This window comes from Quercus robur, chromosome 1, assembly GCF_932294415.1.
Source record: "Quercus robur chromosome 1, dhQueRobu3.1, whole genome shotgun sequence".
NCBI classification, from domain to species: domain Eukaryota; kingdom Viridiplantae; phylum Streptophyta; class Magnoliopsida; order Fagales; family Fagaceae; genus Quercus; species Quercus robur.
In genome coordinates this window covers 3,569,223-3,592,122 of record NC_065534.1, presented here as the reverse complement: position 1 = coordinate 3,592,122, position 22,900 = coordinate 3,569,223, and the positions used below count along the sequence as shown (strand labels likewise).

At 40.1% G+C, this 22,900-nt stretch overlaps 2 protein-coding genes across 5 annotated transcripts in view; one reads left to right on the top strand and one right to left on the bottom strand.

The window, feature by feature from the left end:
- The window catches only part of LOC126716548 (protein DETOXIFICATION 12-like), a 138,021-nt gene that overhangs the window by 100,558 nt on the left and 14,563 nt on the right, over nt 1–22,900 (bottom strand). Inside the window, exon 1 of one of the 4 annotated variants that reach the window (XM_050417457.1) lies at nt 10,579–10,587. The exons of 2 other annotated variants lie outside the window; for them this stretch is intronic. The gene's annotated coding sequence lies outside the window, so the exon portion shown is untranslated. Of the gene's footprint in view, nt 1–10,578; nt 10,588–22,900 lie in introns of those variants that run through there. One more of the 4 variants, XM_050417447.1, reaches the window with a different exon arrangement.
- Nucleotides 4,746–5,962, top strand: LOC126716636 (short chain aldehyde dehydrogenase 1-like). Its single transcript, XM_050417563.1, has 2 exons — nt 4,746–4,897; nt 5,033–5,962. The coding sequence occupies exons 1-2, from the start codon at nt 4,863–4,865 to the stop codon at nt 5,826–5,828; spliced, it is 831 nt and encodes a 276-aa protein (XP_050273520.1). The 5' UTR covers nt 4,746–4,862; the 3' UTR covers nt 5,829–5,962.

Genomic DNA, 22,900 nt, shown 5'->3' with positions numbered 1-22,900 from the left:
CAACCTCGCGGGAATCGCTCGGAGCAGAACCAGAAGAACCTTCCCCCTCAGAAGGACTGGGGGTACGCTCTCTCCTCTTTCGAGAAGAAGAAGAAGCCATGGAAACAGCACACACTCTGAAGAGAAAAGAGATTGAAAGTGCGAAAAAGGGAAGACCAGAGTAACAGAGAAGAAGAAAAACTCAGGGAATGAAAAAAGTTCAGAGAAGCAAAATGATAAGGTGAAACGGCTACAATAAAGGCGCAAGTAGCAGTTGGGAAAAACAGTTTATGAAAAGACGCGCCAGTTGCAAAAAATTTAATTTGAAGAGGGGGTTAATCAGCAGTTATTAATGAGAAGCAATGGGAAACGAGATAAGTGGGTAGGAGAGTTTTATTTCAAATACTCAACTGCCACGTCCCGTGTAAAGAGGAAGTTGCGAAAAGTAATAATTATAAAAGAACACAACACGCAAAAAAGGGGGCGACCAAAAGCAGCAGAAGAGAGCTGGGATCCCACAAAAACCTAAGGAAACCTAAATCACTCACGCGTGGGCTTCAGGTAACCCACGAGCTCGGGGGGCTAAATGTTGAGGTCTAAAAAATCACAGTAAAAATAAGCCCAAGAAAGAATAAGCTAAGCCCAAGAAAGAATAAGCTAAGCCCAAGAAAGAGTGAGTTAAGCCCAAAAAAAAAAGAAAACGCAGACCAAGTCCAAAGGGATTATACAAAAGGCCCTGAGGATCCCGAAGCCCAGAAAAGGAAAAGCAACCAAAGAAAAAAGAGAGAGAACATCACAGCAAAGTATAAAACGCAAGGATCCTCAGGCACCATCAATCAGCGCAAAGAAAAAGAAGACCAGGACAGATCGATAGAAAGAAGACAGAAAAAGAAAACAAGAAAAACAAAAGAACGCAAGCGACCCTTCATGGCACAGACAGAAAAGGCGTCGGGGAACCAAGACAAGGAAGAAGAATGATAACAAAACAATTTCAAAAGAGCAGAACATGATTCCGCCCAAATAGGAAAGAAACAGAAAGGTAAAAGACGCCAGAAGTGAGGATGCCGAGAAGGGCATACCTCAGCACATCCCAAAGAGGATGGCCAACCAGAAGCTTTCGAAGGAATCAGAACCAAGAAAAGGAAAGAATGAGAGAAAACGGAAAAGGGGACTTACCGAGATGATGAGGACAGAACATACTCTGTTTGCAAAAGACCAAAACAGGGGAACCAACGGTTCCCCAAGACGCCCAGAAAAACTCCACTATAAAAGGAGAGGATGGGTTGTGAAGAAAGCAGCGAGAAAAAAAGAAAGGAACAAGAGAAAGAAGAGATTCACTAGAAAAAATCATCAGAAAGTCCAGGCAAAAAGAATACTAAAGGAAAAACAAATACTGCTTCCCGATATCCTGTAAAAGCAACTATGGCACATACTCGGATCCAACGAGAATCAAACTTCGCAAGTTTTGAAGGCTAAAATAGCCATTCAAGGCTGCAATTTTTGAGCTCGATTGGACCTTGTATCACGTCCTAGTAAGCTTGCTGTAATCAAACAGATAATGCTTTAATGAAATACAGTTTCATAATTCCCAGGATCCCCACAGTACTTTTTTTATCGTCTTGCTAATCCTGCTTTTCTTTTCTTTTTGAGCTTACGTTGTTAATTTCTGGCACTCCTCGATATCCTTGTTTGTCGTTTTTTGTATGTTGTCAGGAGTATTCTCTGCATTCACTTGATTCTTAAACAGCCATTTAGCTGCGGTGAGTCAAGGCCCAGTCCACCAAATCCTTTCTTTTTTCATTCAGGCTTGGGATCCTTGGGCCTGAGTATCCCGAAAAAAGACACTCTCACAAACTCAATGTGAGATATCATATTTATAGAATACTAAACAAGGGAGTTAATCTTATACCGGTGGCTGTACCAGTTTGACCAGTAGAACGATATATTTCGGTATCAATCAATACCGGTGTACTGTTTCGGGTTTACCATTATTTTATATGTGTGTGTGTGTATTATAATAAATATAAAAGTTTACCATAAAACATTACTTCAATTCAGAACAAATTATTTATGATTTTAGACTTTATCATCAATTGAAAGAAAAAAAAAAATATATATATATATAAATAGAAAGCTTAATTGTTGTTGAAGGCTAAAATTTCACAAGAAAGCCCATTCCATGAAAAGTAAAGAAGGCCCAATTCAAGCAGCAAGAAGAATCAACATTAAGGCCCAATTTATGTTCAGATTTCCAGCAAAAAGGCCATTAAAAAATCCAGCAAAATCCAGTGAAAGAACTGGGCCGGGATACCCAGAGGCTGCCAGAGGCTCGGGATCCTCGGGACGTGCAGCACAGCTAACGTGGGATTGAGACAGCTCAAAAGGGTTACCACGAAATACAATAAATGAAGAACAGATATGTCCTTCTCAAGCACCCAGTGGTACAGCAAAGAACCAGAAACTTGGAGAGTGACAATTCATGAATAAAAAGCTGGTACATCGAGAAACCCAGAATGAAGAACTATAAAGGGAAGTGGCTGGGAAAACTTTCAACCCAGCAGGAATGGATTCTGCTCACTTGGGAAAAATGACAGCAAGAAGGACAGCCAAAAAGCTTAGTCTAAAAGGTAAAAAGCCTTGAAAGAAGAAAGGGTGAAGGTTAGCTCTCCAAGGACGCCCCAGAATGGAAAGTTAGCAAGTGACTTTTAGAGAAACAGTATTAAAAGATGAAAACCATGAGAAAAAAAGGAAGAGACGAGCCCCTAAGAAAATGTCACAGCACGAGCTCTGAGGGGCAAAAGAGAGAAATCACTAGTACCTCAGAGCCCTAGAAAACACGCTATAAAAGGAAGAGAAAACCCATGTTGAAGGGGGAGGATTTTCAGTAGGAAGAATATCAAAACAGAGTCATTAGAACTCTGTAAAATTTAAGAAGAACAGAGGAATGTCTTCCGGTATCCCAGAAACAGCCACTATAGCACATACTTGGATTCAAAATGATTCAAACTTTGCAAGTCTTAGAGGCTTGAATAGCCATCAAAGTCTGTAATTTTTGAGCTTATTTGAACCTTGTATCACGTCTTAGTGAGCACATTTGTAATCCACAATCAAGAAAAATAATGAAATATCTCATATTGATTTGAGAATTTCTAACAATTACTTTGCATATTTCTTTACTGCTTCTTGCTGCTCAATACATATATTCTTGCTTGTAAAGCTAAGTCCCTGCCCAAGCAAAGCCACTCAGACTTGAGTTCCAAATCCCACAAGTCTTGTGCAAAAGCATAAGTCTGTGAGAATTGGGGCCAGGATCCTCGTGGCTGAATCATCCTTATGAAATTCATTTACATATATGTATACGTATTAATACATACATATATATATATATATATATATATATCCTAATCTAAGAAACTAACAATTATTTGAAGATATGTGCATTGTATAGTTGTTCTTGTGTAGGACCTATAGAGGTAAAAGGAAAGGACAAAACTCCATTGCATAACAAGCATGGAGAAAGATTGTATAGTGCAGAAAACCAGAGATTCTGGGTTCTTACAGGCCTAATACGCCCCCGGGATCCCACGACAGTACGTCCCGGGATCTCACGACAGTACGCCCGGGGAGGAATCGCATTTTTGCCTTGAGGAGATTTATGTGACTTGCGCACAACTTGGTTCGTAATCAACCCCCATTTAGCTGCGGTGAACCAAGCCCAGTCCACCAAAACACAACTATTTGGCCCAGGATTCTTGGGCCTGTGTGCTAAAGAAAAAAGCACTCTCACAATTGTTCATTGCATACTAAGAAAACAAATAAAATTAATAAGTTAATGCAAATAAGTTACCATTCTGCCCTTAAAAAAATTCAAATTACAAAACTAAAAAAAAAAAAAAAAAAGTTTTTTTTTTTTTGGTACCGGCTATTACGCTCAGTAATGCCCAAAATAGGCCGGTATTTAAACTGGTACCAAATGTTGGCGTTTCAATAACGGTATACATACCAGCCAGTACCAGTACGGTATCGACCACCTTGATACTAAGTCCTAAAATAACCATACATAATACATGGTTAATAAATTTGTTGTACAAGTAAAATATTTTCAATAAATTTGTGGTATAGAGGGCAAGGGTTGAAGTTCAAGTCTTCAAAAGGGAGTTTTACACACATATATACACTTAGATTAGGCTAGACCGCTAGAGTAGAATTTCTATATTGTATGAAAAAAAAAAAAAAATTTGATGGTCCTGTGCCTTTATTAGGATTAGGCTTGTCATCTTAAACATGTTTTTCTTGGATAAACATCATCTTAAACATGTAGATAGCTTTAGTTATCATTTTTCTTAAATCATGCCGGTCAAATAGTCAATTTGATTATCTATAAGATTTGTGACTCAATTGGACACAAAAGTTTTATTTAATGCCAGGAAATTTCTTTTCATATGCCTATGTTTAGATTTTTATAATTTAAGAAAGTGCTACATCTATAATATTTTCGCAACAAATCTTAGTTGATAAGTTATTATTGGTTTTAATTTGAATTCACCACTAGAATTTCTTTTTTCCTACTAGTAATGGCCAATTAGAATATAGCATTTACAATTTTTTATGAAAATGTTGTGAACATAATATTTCTCTTATAATTTTGTCAAAAGATTTAAAATTGATTTATACACTTTTGAATGACCTTAAATTAATCTGAATAAGACATTAGTTGTTTTTGATATCTTTTACGTTGGCAGGAAACTTCAGATGCTAAAATTAGTTAAAAGTAACTTATTTATTGTATCACTATCCCCACCACCTCTCCATCACCAAACTCAACCTTCCTGTAACTCACATCTTTGATTTGGCAGAGATTTCACATCAATTTTAAGGAAAAGATGAATGCTAATTCTTCAACTCCCATCACCAAAAGGTATTCTTATAACAACATTTTTTTTTTCTATATCCTCTAATTCACTTTTTTTTTTCTATAATTTATGTTATATTAAAAATTAGCTAAGAGTTTAGATTAATAAATTTTAGTTTCCTTATTTCTTTGTCCTTGAAGGTTAGAAGGTAAGGTAGCGTTAATAACCGGTGGTGCCAGTGGCATAGGTGAGACCACTGCAAGGCTTTTTGTTCAACATGGTGCTATGGTCCTTATTGCTGATGTCCAAGACGAGCTTGGCCACTTAGTTTGCAACGACATTAGCTCTGAATCCATCTCTTACATCCATTGTGATGTAACGAATGAATCTGATGTCGAAAGGGCTGTGGACATGGCTGTATCCAAGTATGGAAAGCTAGACATCATGTTCAACAATGCTGGCATTTCAGGCAACATGGAATCACGAATTTTAGAATCAGAAAACAAAGATTTCAAAAGGGTTTTAGACGTGAACGTTTTCGGTGCTTTCTTGGGTGCCAAGCATGCTGCTAGGGTTATGATTCCAGCTAAAAAAGGAAGCATTCTCTTCACCTCAAGCATTGCTTCAGTAATGGCTAGCGATGTTCCACATTCTTATGTGGCATCAAAGCATGCTGTGGTGGGAATGACTAAGAACTTAAGTGTGGAGTTGGGACAATATGGAATAAGAGTTAATTGTGTGTCTCCTTTTTCAGCTGCAACTCCTATGCTAAGAAAAGCTATGGGGATGATGGAGAAAAATAAGGTGGAGGATGTGGTTTCATCTTGTGCAAACTTGAAGGGAGTGGTATTGGAGCTTGAAGATATTGCTGAGGCGGCACTATATTTGGGGAGTGATGAGGCTAAATATGTGAGTGGGATAAACTTGGTTGTTGACGGGGGATATAGTCTTACCAATCCAACTTTCTCAAATGCACTAAAAAGTCTAAGTATGTGAGTGGAATGAACCTGGTTGTTGATGGGGGTTATAGTCTTACCAATCTAACTTTCTCAAATGCACTAAAAAGTCTTTTTTTTTTTTCTTGATATGTGTTGTAAATTGTAACTATCACCTCCATGTCTCTATTTTTTTTTTTTTTTTTTTTTAAGAGTGATGTTAAAGTCAAGCACCTTCTAATTTAGTGGCATTGACGTTGATTGTTCTCATTTTAAATGAAAATCTAGATTTGAAACTCCCTCATTTTTGTTGTAGCTATCAAAAATAAAATACTAATATTAAAGATAAGGAAAAGTTAATGAATGTCCTAACTGTGTTGGTTTATAAAACATTTTTAGTAATTTTTTAATAGGAAAAGAAAAAAGAAATTTTTTTCAGTAAATTTTTATATTTCTCATAAATGTGATACCAAAACATTCTTAAAATGGTCGAGTAACAAATCTCTTAAAGTAAAACTTTAACCAGATGATTAAAGATATTACAAATCTTATAATTTGATGTGTCAATTTTTAAATATAACTAGCCATAGACCCACGTGATGCATGAGAATATTATTAATGATCATTGTATGGTACTTATTTTAAAGTAAAAATATATAATAATAATACTTTAAGAATCATTTTGTGAATCATCGAAAGGAAATTTTTACCACATAAGAATCATTTTGTTAGCCATCAAATATATGACATACCCAAGAAACTTTGTAATTAAATAGTGTTGAGTAAACATGGTTTTACAAAAACGATGAATTTAAATTGACATAATAAGAATGAGAATAAAAAAAGAAGTAAAAAAAAAAAAAAGACAAATCTTCGTGTAAATTTTGGTGCGGTTGAATATTACTCTTATACTTGTAGACTCCATATTATGGTTTGTTGATCTATTCATATATATATAGATGAGTAAGAATCTAACTATTATTTGAATGATTATTGTGACTTCTTGATATTAAGTAATGGAAAAAATAATTAAAACCGAAACTTTTTTTTTTCTTCTAATATAATGGAGGAGACAATTATTATTATTATTATTATTTTATATATATATATATATATATATATTTTGAGAAGAAGAGGAGGAGACAATTGATTGTAATTTAAAGTAATTAAAACAATATAGAACATACTTACGTGGTCATAAGATTGTATTACCTAGGCAAAAAAAGAGTCATTCTTATAGTATTTGATGACTTCTATATTTAGTGAACTGTTTTCAGATAGGACTTTGATTATTATTATTATTATTATTAGTAGATTGTTTATTCTATTTTGGCAAAGATGATGTGAATGATGAAAATAAAGATTATTTGTCATATAAGTATATTGTATGTCTTGTCATTTTTTGGTGCAATTGATGTATGCCAATATGAAGTATACGTTATGCAAATCTTTGTTCTTTATTTGAACTTCTGAAATCCTGGTGCTAAAGGGGAAAAAACCTACAATTGTTAGAACATGTTAATGGAGAAGAGGATAATGTATCAAAATTATTGCTGCCTAATATTCTTTTTACTATCTTTATTTGTACGATAAATCCAATGAAACACACCTTAAGAATTTTACATAATGTTGAAAACCTATTTATGAATGAATTTTACTAACATAATAGCATCTTCAACATTCATTCATCCTATTTGTAGATTTTTGAACTTGATGTAATGGTCCCAGGTTTGGATTTGGGGGATTTATTTTGTATATATTTGAACTTGTGGCAAATCTTGTTGTAAAGTAAGAAATTTTTTTTTTTTAAAATTTGGGTTATATATATAGGATTAATGTATGGGTTTGTGATTTTTATGTATTATTTCTTGTGATTTCTGTATTTGAGTTTGTGATTTCTGTATTTGGGTTTGTGATTTTGAAAGGGAAAATGAGAAATCTAAGAGTAAATTATTGTAGATTTATGTAAAATTTGAAATTTAAAATTATTGTAGAAATCTAAAATAATTATTGTAAAATAAGTTAGTGTAGAAATCTATATCCAATGCATTTGCCATCTAGCCAAAAAAAAAAAAAAAGGGGGTTATAGCCGCATTTTTAAGATGTGGCTGTAGTTGTCTCTTATAGCCGCGTTTCATAAATGTGGCTAAAGTATGTCCTATAGCCGTGTTTTTAGAAACGCGGCCATTGGCCTTGCCCTATAGTTGCATTTTTAAAAATGCGGCTATAGACCCCTCAGACTTATAGTTACAGGTTTTAGGCCACAGCTGAAAACATGACTAAAAGAATGCGGCTATATGCCAAATTGACCTATAGCCATGTTTTCAAGAGCTATAGCCACATTTTAAAAACGCGGCTATAGAATCTTTTTTATTTTTTGTAGTGAAATAGTCCATGGACTTGGAGTTATCATGGAATTGAGGTAGTAAGTTTTCTACTCAATGCTACAATAGGATATTAGTGGTATAAGTTTTTTTTTTTTTTTTTTTTTTGAGAAAGTTGTGGTCTAAGTTCTATTGTAAAAACTTCAATTCTTTCATAGTGGATTTGTTTTAAAAAAGTTATATTTGGGAGTTCTTTTGATGATGAATTTGATCCTTCTCTCATGGATGATGATGAAGAGGAGGAGTAAATCTTGTATTATTTGATATTTAGTTATTGTCTTGTAATCTTCTTATTGTGTGATGTTAAATTGATATTATATTTCAAGTTATTGATGTTTAAGACTTAAGAGTTTTTTTTGTTTAAGACTTAAGACTTAAGACTAAATAATTTGTATTATTTGATATTTAGTTATTTATTTATTAGAATTGACAATTTTATGTTTTACAAGAATATATATAAATTATTTTTTAAGAACTCCGAAACACCCTGAAACGGTACGCCGAAATCGGCCGGTACCGAAATATTCCATTCCACTGGACAAACCGAAACGGGCTCCGAAACGGTATTAATAACAATGCTCCTTTCTAAAATTAAAAATTAAAAAAAAAAAAAAAAAAAAAAAAAAAAAAAAAAAAACCTTATAATGCACTCACTTCACTTAATATACAACACCTATGCACTACACTTAACACTCTTACTTGACACTTAGACACTCACACGCTAGAAAGATGGTGCTCTGCTACTACAGTCGTGGGAACTCCTTGGTCCTTATTTATACTTGCCGGAGGTCGGTTAAGTAACCGACATTGATTGCTTCATTTAATTTTAATCTTTCAAATTTATTATTCACAAGACAAGTAATAAAAGTTTCCTTTTTTTCAAGTCGAGTTTAACATTTTTACAAATTTAAGAAAAAAAATTGAAGAATTTGAATGGAACATGATCCTCCCTATCTGAAGGCGCTTTTATTAAGGGAAGATATTAAATCTAGTCAAACCAACCACATCTTTTACATTGAGATGTTCTAAGGAAATAATCACACATTATCTTTAAAGCAATCACTAGCAACCATTATACCAAATCTAGTCCTTGTCAACCACTTTTACTATTGATTCCCTTTAAGTAAGCAATCACTAGCTCCAATGATCATACCAAATCTAGTCCTTGTCAACTATTACTATTGAATCCCTCTAATCTATATATAAAATAATAGGTGAAGCAGAGAGAAACTCAAATTGCAATTCCAAATTAGAACTCTAATTTTGTGCCATGTGTCTACATCTATGTGGTAATCAGTTCATAATTATCATTTCAATTATTCAATTAGAATCTGAAGTTGAATTTTGCTCCATGGCTAAATGTATGTGAGCCCATTCTCATTAAAACCACTTTCATGTATCGGGTCTAAGTGAATAACTGTGCTAATTAAGTTTTTTGCTTAATTTTGCTGTCAAACGTGAAAACCAAAGAGAGGTTATTTTTAGACCTAATGAAATCACTGATTTCACAAGAGACAGGGGGAGGGAGAGAGTCGTAAGGCACTGTGAAGGAGAGATTTAAGGACCACCACCATGTTAGACCATCTCCCACCTTCAACCCAGCCTTTTGTTAGACGAAGCAGGACCCAGCGGCTCTGCAAACTGTTGAATTCCTTCTTAGTACTGAGCAGCGACGACGATGACGATGAAGCGACGAATGAAGATTTGAGCCTAAAGATCGTCGAGAAGGCGTTGTTGATGCGCGTCGCCAAGTTGGTTCCTGACGCCACCGTAGACGATGATGGTGACGCCGGTGTTTTGAATGGAACTCAGGGAGCAATTGATGGTGGTGGCAATGGATCTTCTTCGTCTGTATTGGAAGGGGAGGTGGTTGAATCTCCCAATGGCAGTGGCAGAAAAGTAATTGTTCCTTTCGGGAGTAATAAGAAAATTGTTAAGAAGAAGAAGATTAAGAAGATGGAAGTTCAAGACCAATCCGTGAGTTTATTTATTTATTTATTTATTTATTTTTAAATATCTTTGGCTCTGTTTGTTTCGCCCAATTTTACTTCAACCCTAGTAACTAATAAGTAAGTAATCACATAATCTTTCTGATAATTACTCACTAATACATTTGATTGCATATTTTTATGATTCTTATTTTTATTGTATAGACTTTTTGTATTATAAAATGAGGTGTGATCACATTATATACTTGTAAAAAGTATACAATAATAGTCCTCCACTATTTGATTTCTTTGGATTTGGATCTCAATTTCATTCATTTTATGATTAAGATTTAATTTATTTCTAGAATCTAATATTGTGCTCCATTATTTAAAATTTTAAATGTTGCAACAATCTTACATATTTTGATTCATAGTATTTAAACTGATATTCTTTCAAATGGCAAGAAAGAAAACAAAAAGATAAACAAGAAAGGGTTACAAGAAGACTGAAGTCGGTGGCTACAGAAAGAGAAGTGGCAATAGCAGTGCTAGAGAGAGCAAGTTCACCCAGATGACCCACCATCGTCATTGAAATGACCTCCAACATGTACTGTGTTAGAGTCACTGCCACCATAGGACCAGCCAAAGAGCCCGACCTCTTGAGCTCCCTAGTGAAAGTAACCCATGTTAGAGATGGAGTTTCTGATTTTCTTCTGTCTTCTGCTAATACTCTCTTCCATGTTGTAGACGTGGCAAAACGGGCGGGTTGGGTTAGGTTCAGGTCGGGCAAATTGGGTCGCGAGTTGAGTTGGGTTGCGAGTCAGGTCAAGTTGACCCGTATTTTTCAAACACAATTTTTTTTTTTTTGAAATAGATGCAATCTGTCAATTGTTTATGAGTTCCTTAACTGTGATTAGATTCTCACTGGTGATATTGTTACCAATAACCACTAAACACTTGACTTGATACCCAAATTTGGTGCAACTCTTGTTCCAACTTTCTAGAAACTAATCTTGGTATAATCTTCGATCTATTTAAAGTAGGAAGAGAAAATGAAGGTGGCAAGTAAAGAATGACAAACTATAATGGAGTACATAACATATTAAGTAAAGAAGAATAAGTAAATATTTTATAAAAATTACACCTCAATCTCAATCTTCTCAACGTTGGTAGACGTGACAAAACAGGCGGGTCAGGTCGGGTTCGGGTTAGGTCAATCGAGTCGCAAGTCAAAACGGGTCACGGGTCAAAACAGTTCATTTTTAAACGGGTCAAACGGGTTTGACCCATTTTGCCATGTCTACTTCCATGCCTTTCTCTGTGATGTTGGATATTTTCATAAAAAATGTTATATTTATTTTAATACTCATTTATGGGTATTAATTATTTCTTAATGTCAGATACATTGATTGCTAAATTTTGAAATTCAAATATAATTCAAAATTTGAATAACTTTTGTAAATTGTTTTAATTAGGAAATCTCTAAAAATTAATGTGAATTTTAATACCATATATTGCCAATTTTTAGTATAATTTCCTTTATAAACTTTTGCTTTAAAATGTTTCTTTTAATGTATTTAATAGTAACGTTATAGATAGAAAGTATCAGATATTGTACAACTATATATTTATATAATTTACCTTTAATGGGTTACAACATTATATATTGCTTTCCATTCTTGGTTGTAATTATTGTGTATAGTCAAAGTTTCAAAGGAAAGTATTATTTGATAGCTAAAAGAAAGCCACATTAGGGGCTGTAAATATTTTTTTTTTAATGGCATTATGACACTAAAAGACAAACTTTTTTTTTTTTGAGAAACTTGATTTGTCTATTAATTTACCTCACCTCAACGTATATACTTTGGTAAAGGTTTTGACCGGTTTATATAATATATATATATATATATATATATAATGAAAGCTATTCATCACTTTTAATTTCAATAATTTTATGACCATTTAAAGTCAGCAAACGTTTTAATTTTTTGGCTAAGGACAAGCAACGGGTCTGGCTTTATATATATATATATATATATGAAAAGAAATAAAAATTTTAAGACACACATTTTTTATTATTTTTTTGAATTAGAAAGCTACAGACTTTTTAAAAATAATTTTCTATTATCTTAAACACTTACCATCTTTGCTTCTTACTACTCACAAAAATATTTTATTTTTTACAAAATTTTCTAGGAAAAGAAAGTACGAGAGCTTATATCTTACGAGCAGTGTAGGCTTGCAAGGATAATCAACAAAGGTGGCTGGGCTGTTGTATCCTGAGGGTAACGTGCAGAAAATATTTGTCTAGCTACATCGGATATACCGTAAACGGCACGATTTGTCTCAAGACAGTGACTTGGTCCACGCCTCATCTCTGCCACCTCTTTTTGATAAAATCAAATTATGTAATTTTCAAGAAAAATTCAAGTATTATCTCTGCTTTATCTCCAACAGTCTAATAAAACTCACTCTCAGCCACCTCACTCGCTCAAACGTGGAACAGAAGAGAGATATATAGAAGAGTTTTGGACTTTGGGTATTTCATTTCATGGGTTATATGTGCCGTAGATTTTTTTTTTTTTTTTTTTTTTTTTTTTTTTTTTTTGAGTGTGTAAGAGACAACAACAACGAAACTGTAACATTTGTGTAGAATGAACACGTTGCAAAGTTCGCAGTAGGTTTGAATTTCTATATTTTAAATTGATTGTATAAAAAATTAACTTAATTTATTTTAAAAATAATGTATAAAGTGTTGAAAATAAATATTTCAGGGCATTCATCAATATTACAGATGAAATTTTATCTGGGAGGCCATAGGTATTGTAGTGCGGTGATCATAATTCTATTAAATACAATCTGATAATTTTTTTGACATCGAATCTGATAATTTTAATTCTTTTTTTTTTTTTTGAAAAATATTCGCCTACCTAATTTTATCTTTTTGTATATTATGAAGGGATGACTGCATCTTTTTATGACCTACAGTTCCATAATTGGAAATTGCTCTTTTCTCTACGTAGCTCAACGTGGACTGATCAGTTTGACTGTTCACTTCAAATAGGGATCAAGAACTTTGACTACTGTCCCAAAAAAAATAAAAATTATCGATCAATCCATTAAATTGTCCCAAAAAATAAAAATTATCAATCAATCCATTAAATTATATGGAAGCCCTAAATTGAATAAATTTGATAGTTAGAATACTTAATTAAATGAAAGTAAAATTAAAAGACTGAAATAAATTTTTCACATATTTAGAAGGGTGCAATTTAAATTTTAGTTTTTTTTTTTTTTAGAAGATAATCTCAAAGTTCTAGATAATCACGTAATTCTTAATCAAACCATTTAAGTTTAAGATATTATGATGTAGAGGTGATGATGATAATTATCTTCTGGATGATAATTCCTCAACCATATGATGGTACACTTTTTTTTTTAATTTTTTTTTTATCAATATCAAATACAATTATTACAGAAGCTTCATTTCCATATAATGCGAAAATTGCTTTTACCTCAATTTAAGCAATATTTCTCCCATACAGATGCAACATGAAATCAGCTCTTTGAAAATTCTTTGCATATATACATACTGACGTTAATTCATTTTTTAATCAAATTCTTGGATCAAACAACCTCTCCCTTGCCTTACTTGCCTGCATATGAAGATCCCTTTAATTATTTATAATTTAAGTTAGAATATGACTAAAATTATAACAAAATCCCAAGTATCGCATATCCTAATATCCCTACTATGTGAGAGAGAGAGAGAGGTGCTATATGTGTTACCTTCTTTTTTTTTCTTTTTTCCTTTTTAATAATGCTGCCATGTTACTTGGGTCCTAATTAAGGTGACATGATCCATATATAGAATCAAGTCTGTGGGGGTAAGATTCGACAGTCAACGTTGGGCCATAGTACTTGTACTAAGCCCAACCATAATAAGAAGCGAAGACACGGGCAGAGGACCCCCCCAGCCCAATCATGTTGGGCTGGGCTTGCTTAGGGGCGTCCGAGGAGGAGTACCTCCTCGGACGCACCAAATGGGAGTCCAATTCACACCCTTTACATGGTGAAAGATCATCCAAAATCAAGGAAGAATGCAAGACGTTCGGGGACGGGGGGGGGGGGAGGGCAACCACAACTGCCGCATTAAATGCAAGGAAACTACTTTTCCAGCCGCATTAATGTGGAAAGGACAGGAGAACAGAATTATCTTGGCCAGTGCAACTCACAGAAAAGAAGAAGGATGTCCTATGGGACAGGCACTCGAGTAGAGGCCCAGATGATTAACAAATGTAGGGTCATTATCGTAGGAAGGATGCTATATAAGAGAAGAAAATCCCCATGGCCAGGGGATCGGAAAAAAGGAGGAAGAAAAGGGGAGAGAGAAAGAGAAAAGGAGTTGGAGGAACAAAGCATAAGATACAGCCCCACAGACTGTTATCCCAAGAAGCTTAAAGGAATATCCCCACGTCCATATGGTTGCATGGCTTGCTTATAACTACGTTCACTCTGTCAAGACCTAATTCTGTAACCTACTCTCTATAAATTCATTGTTGAGGGACTTTTGGGCCAGAATCGCTTGTCTATTGGGCTTGAGCCCCCAAAAACCCCCCCTACAATTGGCGTCGTCTGTAGGAAGAACTCGTGTCTCGACAAGTAAAACAGTAAGGGATGGAAGGATTAGGTCCACGCCAAACCGGACGTGCAGAATCTCAACGACAGGACAACTTTCTAAATCTCGAACGAGCAAAGGACCAAGATAATCAACGAGAGGGTAGTGTGAACACCTCTCACACGAATAGAAGCCGCTCAAAAGGGAAGGATCACGCGTCCCACCAGCACAACGAGCGAAAGGCTCTACAGCAAGAGATTGACGATTTGAAGAAGAAGTTACATCGAGCCCAGCGAAAACGTCCTTCACCCGTCTCAGACATTAGCAGTGGTGAGGACGGTGAATACAGACGAAGGTCGAGAACCCCTCCGAGCGAGATGTTTTCCTATGAGGAAGAACGGCCTCGCAAACGCGGCCGCAAAAGCTCGTCTTACCAAGGCCTGGCCAATGACGCCATGAGCAAGGCCCTGGATCGCATCTCCCAGTCGCCATTCACACGTAGAATAGAGAGGGCGATGCTTCCTCAGCGGTTCAATCAGCCAACGTTTGCCATATACAATGGTCGAACTGACCCGGTGGAGCACGTGAGCCAATTCAACCAGAGGATGGCCGTCCACTCCAGGGACGAGGCGTTAATGTGTAAGGTGTTTCCATCCAGCTTGGGACCCCTGGCAATGAGATGGTTTGATGCCCTTCCGCCGAATTCCATAGATTCCTTTAAACAGTTGACGCAAGCTTTTGGTTTCTGTTTCATCACCAGCACTAGAGTCCCTCGGCCCCTCGATTCCCTCTTATCCTTATCCATGCGAGAGGGAGAAACGCTGAAGGCCTACTCGGACAGATATTGGGAAACATACAACGAGATAGAAGGAAACTACGATGACGTCGCCATTAGTACATTCAAAAGGGGCCTACCGACAGAGTATGGCTTGAGAAAGTCTCTCACTGGGAAGCCAGTCACCAACGTGCGACAACTTATGGACAGAATAGACAAGTACAAAAGGGTCGAGGAGGACCAGCAGATTGGGAAGGGAAAGGCGAAGGTTGTCCCTCAGGAGAGGAGGGACTTCAGGTCGGACCGCTTTAGCAGCAGTAACAAGCCGATGAGAGATTACATGGAACAGTCCGGACCTACTGGGGCTCAAGTAGTCCATGCTGTATTTCGAGAACCATTGCACGAGATCCTGGAGAAATTGAAGTGCAAACCCTTCTTTCAGTGGCCGAACAGGATGGCAGGCGACCCCTCAAAACGTAATCAGAATCTATACTGTGCGTACCATCAAGAGCCCGGTCACACCACCGATGAGTGCAAGAACCTGAAAAACTATTTGGATCAGCTTGTCCGAGAAGGAAAGCTAAGGCATCTATTGCACCGCCCTGAGCAGTCGAATGTCGAAACCAGACAAGGCGCATTGAGGCCACCCATAGGCACGATAAATGTCATTCTTGCCGCACCTGGGAGAACCGGTTCCGGCCCGTTCAGAGTAATGTCAGTGGGTAGGTTCCCGACAGAGCCAGGCGAAAGAGGATCCAAGAGAGCCAGAGTGAGGGCCCCACCATTAATCGGGTTCGTGGAGGAGGATAAGGAAGGAACTATTCAACCCCATGAAGATGCCCTAGTCGTGACGCTCAGAATAGGAGGCTATGACCTGAAGAGGGTGTTAGTTGATCAGGGTAACGCCGTGGAGATAATGTACCCAGATTTGTATAAGGGGCTGAACTTGAAGCAGGAAGACCTGTCGCCATACGATTCACCCCTGCTTAGCTTTGAAGGAAAAATCGTCATCCCAAAAGGCATGATTAGGCTTCCTGTGCAAACAGACTCAGAAGTAGTGGAAGCGGACTTCATCGTGGTAGATGCATACTCCCCCTACACAGCTATTGTGGCCCGGCCATGGCTTCATGCACTAGGGGCTGTGTCGTCAATCCTGCACCAGAAAGTGAAATATCCGTCAGAAGGTCGAATCAAAGAGATAGTAGGGGACCAAGGAATGGCCAGACAATGCATGGTGTCGGCAATTTCTCGACGATCAAGCAGCGAACCTTCCACTTCAGCCGGGAATAGCTTATAGCAATCAAGGACCCCGGTCCTAACTACGGGTAATGGAGGACCGGCCATGGAGGTGAGCTGTGAGGAGCTGGAGAAAGTGCTCGTCGGATCAGACCCCGAGAAGTTTTTTCAAATCGGCTCAGAATTACCAGCACAGGAGAAGTCAGCGCTAATTAATTTTCTTCGACGGAATGAGGACGTATTCGCTTGGGATCCTTACGAAGCCCCCGGGGTTGACTCAGACCTCATACGCCATCACCTTAATGTTAATCCGGCTATTACACCGAAGAAGCAGCCTCCCCGGCGCCCGTCAGAAGTCGCAAAATTGAAGAGAGCTGGGGCTATCAAGGAAGTATTCTACCCCGAATGGTTGGAAAACACAGTCGTGGTGAAGAAGAAGAGCAGGAAATGGCGGGTCTGCGTGGACTTCACAGACTTAAACAAGGCCTGCCCGAAGGATCCTTTCCCGATGCCGCAGATAGACCGACTGGTAGATGCGACTATCGGGCATCCCCGAATAAGTTTTTTGGACGCTTTCCAGGGCTACCATCAGATATCCTTGGCTGCCGAAGACCAAGAAAAAACTGCTTTCGTCACCCCAGTTGGCAACTATCATTACAAGGTGATGCCCTTTGGCCTGAAGAATGCCGGGTCGACCTATCAAAGGATGATGACTAGGATGTTTGAGCAGCAGATGAGCAAAACCATTGAAGTGTATATAGACGACATGGTAGTAAAGAGTAAATTGGTGGCCGACCACATCAGAGACCTCTGCGAAGTGTTTCAAATCCTGAGAAGGTACAAGCTGCGACTGAACGCATCCAAATGCTTATTTGGGGTGGGATCGGGGAAATTCTTGGGCTATATGGTAACCCACCGAGGAATCGAGGTTAACCTTGACCAAATAAGAGTCATTCATAGCATGTAGCCTCCTCGGAATCCCAAAGAGGTCCAGAAGCTTACCGGCATGATAGCTGCTTTAAACCGTTTCATCTCCCGCTCAGCCGACAGATGCAGACCTTTTTTCCTCCTATTGCACAAGTGGAAGGGTTTCGAGTGGACTGAAGAGTGTGATTTAGCCTTCCAACAGCTCAAGGAATACCTCGCCCGACCACCGATCATGTCCAGTCTCGGCGCCGACAAGGTGTTGTACGCATACATCGCAGTCGCCGCTCATGCGGTGAGCCTAGTGCTAATCCGAGAGGACAACGGCACACAGCGGCCCGTGTATTACGTCAGCAAATCACTACAGGAGGCGGAGACTCGGTACCTCCCCCTCGAAAAGGCAATATTGACCGTCGTGCAAGCTACGCGGAAGCTCCCCCACTATTTTCAGGCACATACAGTAGTTGTGCTAACCCAACTTCCACTGAAATCAGTCCTCCGTAGCGCCGACTACACAGGAAGAATAGCTAAATGGGGAACCATCTTGGGCGCCTTCGACATTAGATACATGCCTCGCACCGCCATAAAGGGTCAAGTCCTCGCCGATCTGGTAGCTGAATTCGCGGAGCCCACCTTGGAAGGGGTGGAAGTGTCGGGATCACCGAGTGCCGATAGGAAATTGGTCGGCACGATCTCTCAGCAAGAACATGATAAGTGGAGAGCATACATCGATGGTGCAGCAAACCAAAGGGGCTCTGGGGTGGGACTCGTTCTAATCTCTCCCGAAGGTATAACCTTAGAAAAGTCGTTGAGGCTTGGATTCTCGGCAACGAATAACGAAGCCGAGTATGAGGCACTGTTGGAGGGGATGTCTATGATCCGAAAATTGGGTGGGAAATGCGCGAGCATATTCTCGGATTCGAGACTCATAGTGGGACAAGTAAATGGGAAATTGGAGGCGAAGGATGAAAGAATGCGAGGGTACCTTGCCCGGGCTAAACACCTGCAAGCCCATTTCGACGACTTCCGTTTAACGCATATACCCAGAAGTGGGAATACCCATGCTGATTCTCTCGCGACACTGGCCACCTCCTCGGCTCAGCCCCTTCCGCGGGTTATTTTAGTTGAAGACCTCTGCCGCCCAACGGAAGAGGAGCCCAACGGTATTCGGGTACACAACGTCGGGGAGGGACCAAGCTGGATGGACCCTCTGGTCCGGTTCTTAAAGCACGACTCCTTACCGGACGATTAGGTTGAGGCTGACAAAATCAAGAGGAGAGCTTCTCGATTCTGGCTGTCCGAGGATTCCAAACTTTACAGACGCTCATTCTCAGGGCCATACTTGCTGTGTGTGCACCCAGGGGCTACGGAACTCATCCTGGAGGAGTTGCATGAAGGGATATGTGGAAGCCATACGGGGGGCCGGTCCCTCTCCCACAGGGCAATGACACTGGGTTATCGGTGGCCGAGCATGCATAAGGAGGCTCTGGAATATGTGAAGAAGTGTGACCAATGCCAAAGGTTCGCCCCGAACATACATCAGTCGGGCGGAGTACTTAACCCGTTGTCCAGCCCTTGGCCATTCGCACAATGGGGCCTAGACATACTAGGGCCGTTCCCCAAAGCTGCCGGGAACAAGAAGTTTCTTCTCGTCGGCACCGATTACTTCACGAAATGGGTCGAAGCTGAAGCGCTGGCAAACATTAGGGATGTCGATGTCAAGAAATTTATCTGGAAAAATATTGTCACCAGGTTCGGGACCCCGCACACCCTGATCTCGGACAACGGCCTCCAATTTGACAGCAAGGCTTTTAGAGAATATTGCAATGAACTGGGGATTGTCAACCGATACTCCACACCAGCCTACCCGCAAAGTAACGGAGAGGCGGAAGCCATCAACAAAACCATAGTGAATGGACTGAAGAAGAGGTTGGACGACGCGAAAGAGAGGTGGGTTGAAGAGCTAGCCCATGTCTTGTGGACGTACCGCACCACGCCTCGCAGGTCCACGGGAGAAACTCCCTTTTCGTTGACCTATGGGGCCGAGGCCGTCATCCCATTAGAGATAAACTTTCCCTCCCAGAGGACTACTGCATTCAACCCCATTGCTAACAACGGACTTCTAGAGAAAAGCCTGGACCTCCTCGAAGAGAGAAGGGAAAGCGCGATGGTGCACGTAGCTTATTATCAGCAAAAGCTCAAACAGGGCTATGACGCCAAGGTGAAGTCAAGGCCCTTGACGCCCGGGGATCTAGTGCTGAGGAAAGTCCTGGGCACCGCGAGGAACCCTACATGGGGAAAGCTTGGACCAAACTGGGAGGGCCCATACCGTATCACATCCGTGGCCGGCATTGGAGCGTACTTTTTGGAAGACTTAGACGAACGTGTAGTGCCACGTCCGTGGAATGTAAATAACCTGAAAATGTACTTTTATTAATAAAAGACACCATACTTGATGCCGTGTTACTGTACAGCTATTTGGGATGAGTGTTAAACAAAACCCAAGTCCTGCATGGCTCCCCGGACCACAGACTTGGGGGAAATTAACCGTTATGCTATTCTCAATGAGTGTTAAACAGAACCCAAGTCCTGCATGGCTCCCCGGACCACAGACTTGGGGGAAATTAACCGTTATGCTATTCTCACTAAGTGTTAAACAGAACCCAAGTCCTGCATGGCTCTTCGGACCACAGACTTGGGGGAAATTAACCACACCACGATTCTCAATGAGTGTTAAACAGTACCCAAGTCCTGCATGGCTCCCCGGACCACAGACTTGGGGGAAATTAACCGTTATGCGATTCTCACTAAGTGTTAAACAGAACCCAAGTCCTGCATGGCTCCTCGGACCACAGATTTGGGGGAAATTAACCACACCACGATTCTCAATGAGTGTTAAACAGAACCCAAGTCCTGCATGGCTCCTCGGACCATAGACTTGGGGGAAATTAACCACACCACGATTCTCAATGAGTGTTAAACAGAACCCAAGTCCTGCATGGCTCCTCGGACCACAGACTTGGGGGAAATTAACCGTTATGCTATTCTCAATGAGTGTTAAACAGAACCCAAGTCCTGCATGGCTCCCCGGACCACAGACTTGGGGGAAGTTAACCGTTATGCGATTCTCAATGAGTGTTAAACAGAACCCAAGTCCTGCATGGCTCCCCGGACTACAGACTTGGGGGAAATTAACCACACCACGATTCTCAATGAGTGTTAAACAGAACCCAAGTCTTGCGTGGCTCCTCGGACCACAGACTTGGGGGAAAGTAACCGTTATGCGATTCTCACTAAGTGTTAAATGGAGCCCAAGTCCTGCACGGATTCTCGGCCACGGACTTGGGGGAAATTAGCTTCGCAGTCGTTTTTGCCTGATTATGAATTATCGTTATTCTAACGTACTCATTCATTTATACTTAACTTTCAGCAGTAAATGACAAAACCGATATCCATTCATGATGAAAACAAAATAGAATAAAGCAACGATATTTGAAAGGAAATAACTTTTATCATTTAATCTTCAAAGTAGTTCGGTTCACAAACATTAGCAATGCAAAACAAAACGAAACACGTAAAGCAAAACAAATGAATCCCTATACTACTTTTCTAAGAGCCCTGAGTCAGAGCAGGCTGATCATCTGCTGCTTGGTTCTCCGGGGCAACCTCCTTGGCCTGTGCAAGGATCTTACTAATGCGAAGACTGTCCTCGGGTGACTTGCCCTGCGCGGCTTGCTCCGTGCCCCCAGCCTCGGGAACAGAGGAGTCTGTTGGAAGAGGCTCGGTGGAGGCAACCTCGTCAGGAACCTCGCGTATGTCCTCCGGGAAAAAAATGTTTTCAGCCTTCCTGAGATCAGAATCTGCTGGGACGGCTGCCCGATCCAGGGCTACACCCTAGGACATGGTGATGTATTCCCTACAGACGGTGGCAACTTCCTCGGCTAGTCTAACCTCAGTATCGTGGACTCCACGTTCATATGAAGCCGCCACAGCCTTCTCGGCAGCTTCCCTGGACAAGCGAGCCTCCTCCTTGGTCCTTGCAAGCTCAGCCTTAAGCTTTGAAACCGCCTGCTGCTCCGCTGTCAGCTTCTCCTCAGATTGGCGGAGCTGTATGCGCAGCTCGTTAGCTTGTTTTTCAGCATTTTTAAGGCCAGCTTCTGCACTCGCAGTAGCCTTCTTCACCTCCTTTAGTTCATTACTCTGACGATCAAAATCCCTTTTGAGATCGCCAGCGGCCTTCTCAGCTGCAGAACGGGACTGAGCCTCCCTATGCATGTCCTCACGAGCCTTCTTGGCCCACTCCTCAGCAACAAAAATTTGTTGGGTGACCTGCGCTCGGACGGAAATAAAAACACTATTAAAACATAACGATAAAAGGGTACACAGTATAGAGACGAGATAGAAGATTCCACTTACCATGGCCATGTCCCTCTTCAGTGACATGAAAAGTTCTGGCTGACGAGTCTTCCTGAGACCCTCCATATCACGAGGCAAGAGAAGAGGCTGCTGCAGGGCCTCGGCCAAGAATGATGCCTGCCCTCGTTGGGATTCCCATAGGGTCGCATCCCAGGGGATTGGGGCGCCGTCTAACTCGATCTGAGGCGACCATGTTCGTTGTTCCCTAAGAATGGCCGCCTCGTCTCGGCTATCAGTGGACCTAGTCCTCTTCTCTCGGGGCTCTTTCATTTCCTTGCCCTTCTTTTTAGGCCCGGCCTTTTCACGGGCAATCTCTCCCTCCTCCATCTCTTCTACAGGCCTTTTTCGCCTTAAGTTAGGCATAGGCTACAGCGCCGCATCCGACGAGGGAGGGAGAGGAGGAACAGGAGCTTTAGGGGCAGTTTGCCCCTTCGAGACGTCCTTGGAGGTCTGCCCCTTGGTCCTGTTAGATAGAAGGCCCCTTAGGCCAGTCCTTGGTTGCAGATCCATTCCTTCTTCTTCTGTCTCTTCGCTGATATCAGGTTGTGCGACGACTAAACCAGTATCAGGAGTCGCTGAGGCGCGGTCTAGATCGGCGTCAGAATCCGAAAGCTCTACTACTCTAACCGACACCTCTCCTTCCTCGGTAAATTGGAACTGGTCTATTTGTTCCTCTAAGGATGAATGCGAAGAACCAGCCTCCTCCTCCGGGATAACTACTGGGGGAAAGGCACGTTGGGGAGGTAGTTGAATAGGAGGTAAGTCTGTTGCAGCGAGGAACCCTGGTACGGATACGTCAATGCGTGCTAATCTCAGACTGCCAGCCCTTATAGCTTGGCCGGCGTCCACCAA